Below are 9,058 nucleotides of genomic sequence, written 5' to 3'. Positions count from 1 at the left end.
TCCTGCGAAGGCGCAGCACTTCATTCGTCGTCGAAAACAATTAATCATTTCGGGTTTTTTGTACCAATTGTTCCAGAACTGCGTGCGACAACAACAGACCGTCGTCATCGTTGTAGGTATGTAACAGCCAGCGGAGTACATAGTCTTGGCAGTCCTTCACAAAAACTACAATGACGAAGACATTTGTAACAATCAAAAGCACCAGCCTTGTCCTGCTGCGGGGTAGCATTTGTCACGAGGCAATCCGTTCAGCTCGGGCTTTTGTTTTAGCGTTGAGGATTGACAAACGATTTATGGGGATTATGAGTGGAGCAAAATCTGAGTGGTAAGTCGAGTACGTAATATAATTTACGATTGAGGCCTTCCGAAGCCAACGTTGTACCTTCACTGTTCGATTGCGATAAAACATGAACAACCAGACATTGACGAGTCAAAAGAAAGCTTATTTGAAGCCAGACCAGACAAGACAACATTGTTGTTGAGCACTTTTCTCTCAAATAAAGGCTTCTACTTATAATGAGAGATTTGTGACAAATCCACATGGATAAGTCGAAAGACGAAATAATGACAAACATTATACAAGAAAATAAATGAGGTGCTTTTCATTTCTGGACTCCAGAAATATTCCAAAAATACCCATATGGCGTAGTTTTAGAGCCTAAGCTCCATTAACCCTGAAGCAGTCGCGTCTTCGGCCACCCTCAGTGACAACACGCTCACGCTGTGTACTACAATTGTGCTATTTTCTCAGTACACGACGCGACCGCTTCAAGGTCAAACATTCGTCATCTTGAATTTTTAGCCGCCATATTTGATTTTAAACCGCCATTTTGGATATTATGGTCGCCAGCCATTTTTGGATTCCGGATATCTTTCTAATACCAAATACACCCATTTTGCATGGTTTTTAAGCCTTAAACTCTATTAAATTCCTGGCTTCTTGAATTATGAAACGCCATCATGATTATTAGGCCGCCATTTTGAATTTTGCGCCGGCATAGTAGAATTTCGAGTTCTCAGGGTTAATTTTCGCACAAAACTTGTCAACCAAGCTGAAGGTTACAAAAATCGGCGCACTTTGATGTGTCGCATGATGGGGCTTGGTTCAGTTTTATATTCGGCCAGTTCTACCGGTGTTCGATCCGGATCACTGAAATGGCCGTAACTCCGGAACGCCTTGACCAATCCGGACCATTTTTAGCAGCAAACAATACGGCAAAGTTCCGCTTCAATTCGTGCTAAAATAAAAAGAAAGCCACTGATAAGTGCCTTAAAAGTGAGTGACCTTTTTTGTACACAGACATACATTCTTTTGGGGAATCGAAAACACTAGTTTATGATTTTTCCCGACGTTTCGGTCCGTATGGGACCTTTTTCAAGGGTTCTAAAATATAATTATTCAACTATCAATACAAAATTTTAAACATTTAATTAGTTTTACAATTTACCAATCGGTCAAGGTTTTCTAGTCAAGATGGCTTTGCTAAACTCAAAAATGTCATGCGGAAGTTTTGGTCTAAATGGAAGATTCAAAGGTCAATTTTCATTTTATACATATTTGTTGTCCTGCACTGTACTCACATAGATTGAGTCCGTTCGGTTTTCAACCGTCGTGATGCGGACAATCTCCTACCTATCGGGCGGTCTAGAATTCGGTGCCTGTTTTTGGAATCTTACACCATTGGACTATTACATTTACTGAAAAACGAGACGACGAATAGAAGATGACGATCAAAACAAAATAGATAGATGAGAGAATATTCTCAGGGTTAGATAGTTAAGACACACACTAAACTAAACAGAGAGAAAGTGACTCACACAAACAAAAAGAATATCATGCGAAAAGCAATGGTGGAAGATTCCAAAAACAGGCACCGAATTCTAGACCGCCCGATAGGTAGGAGATTGTCCGCATCACGACGGTTGAAAACCGAACGGACTCAATCTATGTGAGTACAGTGCAGGACAACAAATATGTATAAAATGAAAATTGACCTTTGAATCTTCCATTTAGACCAAAACTTCCGCATGAAATTTTTGAGTTTAGCAAAGCCATCTTGACTAGAAAACCTTGACCGATTGGTAAATTGTAAAACTAATTAAATGTTTAAAATTTTGTATTGATAGTTGAATAATTATATTTTAGAACCCTTGAAAAAGGTCCCATACGGACCGAAACGTCGGGAAAAATCATAAACTAGTGTTTTCGATTCCCCAAAAGACTGCAAAGCCAACATTCCGAAGCAAAATCATCCCAGTCGCATCCCAACCAAGCATCTACAGACCATGGCCGGGTTTTTCAACAGAATTGACCGAGAATTCGGACCCACGGCGAAACTAACGATGAAGCAATTCGCTGATACAAACCGAAAATTAAGCAACATGGAGACCCGAAAAGATTTTCTCATCAAGTGTCGTAGGAGTGGTGTGTTTCCGGTCCACATCCAGAACTCGTTCAACTGTCTTTTCGAAGCCATGGAAGAACGTAGCCCATACCTACGAAAATTGGAAAGAACAGTGTCGCGCTTCAAGTCATCCATCCTCAATGTGGAAATCAAGCAGACGTTCCACAAAATTAGTGAATACAGTCGCCAGTATCAGACACTAGAAACCCGTCTGAAACAAGCGGTACCAGAAACAGTATGGTCCCCGTTCATCGAGAACCAGCGAAAGTACCGGAACAAGCAGAGGAGCAAAAGGGAAAGTGCTACGAATAACAAGTTTGTACAAATATTCGAGCGAGCAGCGTCTGGCCACCCTGAAAAACTGCCATCGACAAACAAGAAAGCTCTACACAACGCAACAGCGATCAGCGTTCCACCCAATGTGGAGCGGATGCTGAGTTTGTGTCCCAAGTTCGCCCTTCCGTATAACAGTACAAAGGAAACCCCCTTTTACCACCTCCTTGCTGATGTCGAAGCAGTCATCCGAAGCAATGACTATGTACAGGTGCAGGACAGAACACGATGTGCTGTGGCAAACAACTTCCAAAACTACGTACATCAAAAGCGAAGAAATGCCAGATGCGACTCTACCAGGAAGTTCTACAAAGAAGCGGAAAAGGAAACCAGACAGTTTGAAAGAACATCCCAATATAGTCATTGCAAAAGCTGATAAAGGCAATAAAACCGTCATCATGGACAAAAATGAGTACGCAACCAAGATGAAGCAGTTGCTAACTAGCGACAAAACCTACGTAACCGTCGATAAAGATCCAACGTCCTCTTTCCAAACGAAGAACAACAGCATCGTACGACGCCTGCAGGACCTAAAGCTCATAGACACACGCACGGCGATGAAGCTAAGGACCTATAAAGCTGTTTGCCCGAAAATATATGGTCAGCCTAAAGCACACAAAGCAGGATTACCGCTCCGTCCTGTTGTACCATGTATGACAGCTCCATCCTACGAACTATCGAAGTTTGTCGGATCGATTCTACGAAAATCACTAACTAGCAAGTACAACATCAAGGATTCGTTCGAGTTCTGCCAATATGTCAACAACATCTGCCTTCCGACGGGACACATTTTGGTTTCCTTTGACGTGGTTTCGCTTTTCACGTCGATTCCAAAAGAGTTAGTTCGACACAGCATCTTTCGCCGCTGGAATGACATAGAGAACCACACACCGATATGTCTCGACCTCTTCTGGGAAATTACCGAATTTTGTATTGATTGTAGTTACTTCTCATTCGAAGGAGCTTACTATATACAAAAATTTGGAACCGCCATGGGAAACCCCCTGTCCCCAATCATCGCTGACTTGGTGATGGAAGACATACTGGACGAAGCGATCTCTAAAACAAGCTGTGTCATCCCATTCATAAAAAAGTATGTGGATGATCTATTTCTGGTACTTCCACCCGACAAAGTACAAGACGTCGTAAACACGTTCAACGAAGTCAACCAAAACATCCAGTTCACTCTGGAGATGGAGGAAGGTAGAAGGCTCCCCTTCCTGGATATGGCACTCATCCGACAGGAGGACGACACGGTAAAAACGGAATGGTACTGCAAGAGCATCGCGTCGGGACGTTTCCTCAATTTTCATTCCGGTCATCCAATGCACCAAAAGATGAATGTAGCCCAAAACTTCGTCAAGCGGGTGATGGTTTTCTCCACGAACTTGGACCTAAAAAGGAAAAGAGAAATCGTACACCGCCACCTGAAAGCAAACGACTACCCGAAATGCCTCATCAACAGACTAATCAACCGTGCAAAACATCAAACGGTAAACAACAATACAGCTATGGACGTGAGTAGAACAGAAACCGAGACAGAAACACACCAAGACGAAATGAAATTCTACTCGCTCACAAACATTGACGGATTAACACAACAAATAACCAAAACACTAAAAAGGGACTACCCAGGGATAAAAATAGCAAACAGACAACACAAAACAATTGGGTCTCTTCTTCCGTCGGTAAAAGACAAAACACCCAACACCGAACAAAGCAACGTTGTTTACAAAATAGACTGCGCAGATTGTGAGGCATGCTATGTAGGAATGACCAGTACAAAACTAAAACAAAGAATATCTGGACATAGATCAAACTTGAAAAAGCTAAAAACACTACTAGACAAAGAGTATACAAACGAAGACGCGGAGGTTAGCTGGGTGAGGGAAAAAACGGCACTTGTTAACCATGCAGCAACGATGGACCATAATTTTAAGCTAGACGAAACAAACATCATAGATAGGGAAATTGGCGGTGCTACGCCTTCCAGCAAAGGCGTACAGTTGTAGTTTTGGCCGTTTCGGAAGATTTGAGGTTGTGCGCTTGTGAAAATAACGTGAAATTTTGGAACAATCTAATCAAAGTTAATCTCGGTGGACTTTGGTCTTCAGCCATTTTTGGTGAAACTTTCGGGATATTGAGTGGCAGAAGCTTTTCAATTCGCGTCATACGGAAAAAATAGCAGTTGAGAGTATTGGTCGATCGATTTCATTTGCAAAGTATGTTTCCGTCTGCTAGGTTCAGTTCCTGCGGCTACAAGTGGCCATCGTGGCGCTGTTTAGTGTGTGTGCGGCGGAAGTAGACAAATAGTTTCGTTTGCTCGATACGTTCCGTTTGAATGCTGCACAGTAGAGTCGATATTTCCGCGGCGGTGTTCTCGTGCGTACTTGCGCAGTTGCAAACTTTAAATAATTCGGATGAGTGAATTGGATTCAGCTGACATGCAACAAATTTGGTGTAAATAACGGCATTTAGTTGGAAATCTTTAATTTCCTAAGGCGTAATATTGTCTCGACCCTCGGACACACGGAATTATTTATGCTGATCGAATGACGCTGAAATTGGGTGAGATCTTACCAATATATTTTGTATCTTCCGTATGTTTGTTATCACTTGCCAAGTCACCACTTCGCACACCCTTAATATATTTGCCTATACCTACATGTATTTATTTACTGATTTATTTATCATAACATTTTTGAGTTTTCGTATATACCGGGTAAGATAGTTAATGTAAAACTAATTTATATTTTTGAGTTGGGCCATCATTGAAGGGTCATGGGACCATAACTTTTTGGTTTATTTTCAGAGAGCGAGTAAAGGCGCTTTAGCCTAGGCAATAGGGCCAGGACACGGAGTAAATACCTGTGTTCCATCCCAGGAAGGACCAAGGACTAAGGACCAAGGGGTGACATTAACCTTCTTAGCATAGTCACCCCCACCGATTTTCACCGTATTTTGCTTTTCATAAACTGAGCGGTTGGTACGAGATGTCCCCACTCATTGTTTCTATTGTTGTATTAAAACGCTGCACAGTAGGCCTGGCCGCTTTAATGCTTGTAATGCATCTCCGATGTACTGCAATCATTAATAATGACAAGAAAAATGATGGAAGTAGTCAATTCTATCATTTTCCAGGATTCTTTCAATGAATGGCTGTGTATGTGTAGACTAGACTAGACTAGACTAGACTAGACTAGACGAAACAAACATCATAGATAGGACATTCAAAACAAACAATCTACACATTCTTGAAAGTTGCCACATATACAACACTAACAATACTGTAAACAAACGCACAGACACTGACAATCTCCATGTAGCTTATGCCGGACTATTACATTTACTGAAAAACGAGACGACGAATAGAAGATGACGATCAAAACAAAATAGATAGATGAGAGAATATTCTCAGGGTTAGATAGTTAAGACACACACTAAACTAAACAGAGAGAAAGTGACTCACACAAACAAAAAGAATATCATGCGAAAAGCAATGGTGGAAGATTCCAAAAACAGGGACCGAATTCTAGACCGCCCGATAGGTAGGAGATTGTCCGCATCACGACGGTTGAAAACCGAACGGACTCAATCTATGTGAGTACAGTGCAGGACAACAAATATGTATAAAATGAAAATTGACCTTTGAATCTTCCATTTAGACCAAAACTTCCGCATGACATTTTTGAGTTTAGCAAAGCCATCTTGACTAGAAAACCTTGACCGATTGGTAAATTGTAAAACTAATTAAATGTTTAAAATTTTGTATTGATAGTTGAATAATTATATTTTAGAACCCTTGAAAAAGGTCCCATACGGACCGAAACGTCGGGAAAAATCATAAACTAGTGTTTTCGATTCCCCAAAAGACTGCAAAGCCAACATTCCGAAGCAAAATCATCCCAGTCGCATCCCAACCAAGCATCCACAGACATACACACACAACACACATACAATACACACACGCACTTTGAACTGAGTTGATTGGTATACCGTCTACCCCCGTTGGTTTGACCTCATCTAATCTGAACACTTTTTAATTTGACCCCCTCTAATCTGCACATCGTTCAAACTAAAAACAGTTCAAACGTCAGTCTTCATGGAACGGGGTGAAACGGAACGCCGAATCAAAACAAAACACCAAAAAGAGTTACCACCAGTGTGTTTTTCGATGTCCACAGGGTTACTAGAAGTTGAAATTAAAAAATGAACCCCGTTGGTTTGCATGAGGTGTCGTTCAAACCAACGGGGGTAGACGGTATGTGACTTGACCATCCAAGCCTCATCGAACATTCATTTATTGAATGAACATAATATTATAGCTTTTCAGTCTCCAGTTAGCCTAGTGTTTAAGACTATGGATCGCCAATCCGGAGACGGTGGGTTCGATTCCCGTTCCAGTCGGGAAAATTTTCTCAACTCCCTGGACAAAGTGTATCATCGTACTTGCCTCACAATATACTAAATCATTCAATGGCAGGCAGAGGAAGCCCTTCAATTAATAACTGTGGAAGTGCTCAAAAGAACACTAAATTTAAGCGTGGCAGGCCAAGTCCCAGTGGAGACGTAAAGCCATAAAGAAGAAGCAGATAGCTTTTAAGTACACTGAATGTTCAGAATAAGCGTTTGAAAATTGGTAGGCTCAGTGTACCAGTTATGGCTATAGTACCTCAAATTCGCCATAGTTGATTTTCAACCTTTAAAGATACAAACCAACAAGTAAAATTTCGTGAACAACAGATCACGATCACAAAAGATAATTGCAATCATTCAAACTTCACAATTTACTCAAATTATGGTAGAAATAAATCATTTTCCTTAACTTTTCGGCCTCCTTGCACCCTATTTCGCCATAGTGTACCAGTTATGGCAAATCCCATAAGGAATGCATGTAAATAGTGCGAAGTGGAACCCAAATTAACAAATATGTCCATAACTGGTACAGGGTTCCTATCATTGGCACACGCCGTAACAAATACTAAAAGTAGTTTTGGCTCCGTTTTTATATTTTTCCTGTAAAGTATGAAAACTAATCAATCATTGACTTATTGTTTACATTTGTCAGTCTTCTTCTTATTTTTGTAGAAATATTTTTTCTTAGGTGGTGCGATAACTGGTACAGGCACCCTAATCTTGAAGCACATCCTACAAGTTCAAAGACCTGAACTGCCGTTTGCAGCACAGTTACCAATGTTGATGAGGATTCCCATAGAACATGGGACAACCACGCTGCACACGGTCCTTCACTGCCTTCACTATGTATTTGTTTCATGAATATTGGATGACTAGTTTTCAACGATTATTGAAAATGTTGACTGGTTTTGAGTTTTGTCCACTTATTTTAGTTGCGTCTCTTAAATGAGTTGCTCAATTTTTCATCGATGTATCGCACGAGATAAAACACAAATGCCCGAGAAAATAATTGGGGCGAATCGTCTAACGTCAGGTTTTCATCTTCCACGAAGCCTTAACAAATTATGAAATAAAATACAAAAGTTAAATTGTTCTTTTCAATTTCCACAAAACTTTTGACAACTATGATGAGTGGAATGCTTTCTTTTAGCACGTTTACGGTAGAGCTGACACACGACCCGGAGTCCATCCTTCCAGCTGCGTTTCTTCATTGACTGGACACAGAAAAACAACATCCCCGTAAAAAAAACTGAGAAACGAGAGACACACGGAAAGTTTATCGAACGATGACGGCATCCAGAAAACCGAACTGGACCAGCTACAGGATGACCCATTCGTCCGTAACAAGTTTCGATCTTTTCTTTTTTATCTCCGCGTCGCACATTAAGCTGGGAGTTGTAAATTGAAACACAATCCCAAAACAGCCATTACTCTTGCTGAAAGACAGCGTTGGGGACACTCGGTTGCGGCTGATCCTTCGCAATGTTCGCCGCGTCCGGTATTGATTTTTTTTTCGTTCTTCGGTAAAAAAATCGGAGGTATCGACTACGTATTGGCAAGGTGCTGGCATGGAAGTTGGATTTGATGGATCCCTTCGTTAATGAGAATTTTGTTGAGGCGTCAAACACTTTGGAAAGCATCAAATTGATCCGAGAAATGGGATTTCACTGAAACTGCCGGACAAAAAGAAGATAAATGTTGTTAACTGTTGTTTGGGATTAAGCATAAGTTTAATGCTCGGGGGTCCTTCGTGTTTCCTTGAAGCAGAAGAATAAAACGCTAACGTGAGCAATTTGATACATCCAACTAAATTCTTGAAATTTCCAATGAATTTCCTTGGGAATTAATGGCACCATATAATTGGTGGACTAAAAAAACCTGACCAAAATCCTAGTAAAAACAAA

The 9,058-nt window shown here is 40.9% G+C and overlaps 1 protein-coding gene and 1 long non-coding RNA gene across 2 annotated transcripts; both read left to right on the top strand.

Annotated features, from left to right (window-relative positions):
* The first annotated feature begins 3,136 nt into the window (after positions 1 to 3,136).
* On the top strand, positions 3,137 to 5,051 carry LOC134290451 (uncharacterized). The gene is made up of 3 exons (XM_062857596.1): positions 3,137 to 3,576; positions 3,682 to 4,255; positions 4,980 to 5,051. Exons 1-3 carry the CDS (start codon positions 3,137 to 3,139, stop codon positions 5,049 to 5,051), a joined length of 1,086 nt encoding a protein of 361 aa, XP_062713580.1.
* An 892-nt stretch (positions 5,052 to 5,943) lies between these two features.
* On the top strand, positions 5,944 to 6,663 carry LOC134291513 (uncharacterized). The gene is made up of 2 exons (XR_009999127.1): positions 5,944 to 6,471; positions 6,536 to 6,663. It is a non-coding gene; the product is annotated as an uncharacterized LOC134291513 (long non-coding RNA).
* Positions 6,664 to 9,058: the final 2,395 nt, after the last annotated feature.

The sequence above is a fragment of the Aedes albopictus genome, chromosome 3 (assembly GCF_035046485.1).
Source record: "Aedes albopictus strain Foshan chromosome 3, AalbF5, whole genome shotgun sequence".
NCBI classification, from domain to species: domain Eukaryota; kingdom Metazoa; phylum Arthropoda; class Insecta; order Diptera; family Culicidae; genus Aedes; species Aedes albopictus.
This window is presented reverse-complemented; position numbering and strand designations above follow the sequence as displayed.

Excerpts from the sequence above, each read along its gene's own strand:
- LOC134290451 (XM_062857596.1), top strand. The coding sequence starts at position 3,137 with ATGGACAAAAATGAGTACGCAACCAAGATGAAGCAGTTGCTAACTAGC. Across the intron at positions 3,577-3,681 it reads TTCACGTCGATTCCAAAAGA|TTACTTCTCATTCGAAGGAG; the intron begins GTTAGTTCGACA and ends TATTGATTGTAG. Across the intron at positions 4,256-4,979 it reads ACAACAATACAGCTATGGAC|GTTCAGTTCCTGCGGCTACA; the intron begins GTGAGTAGAACA and ends TCCGTCTGCTAG.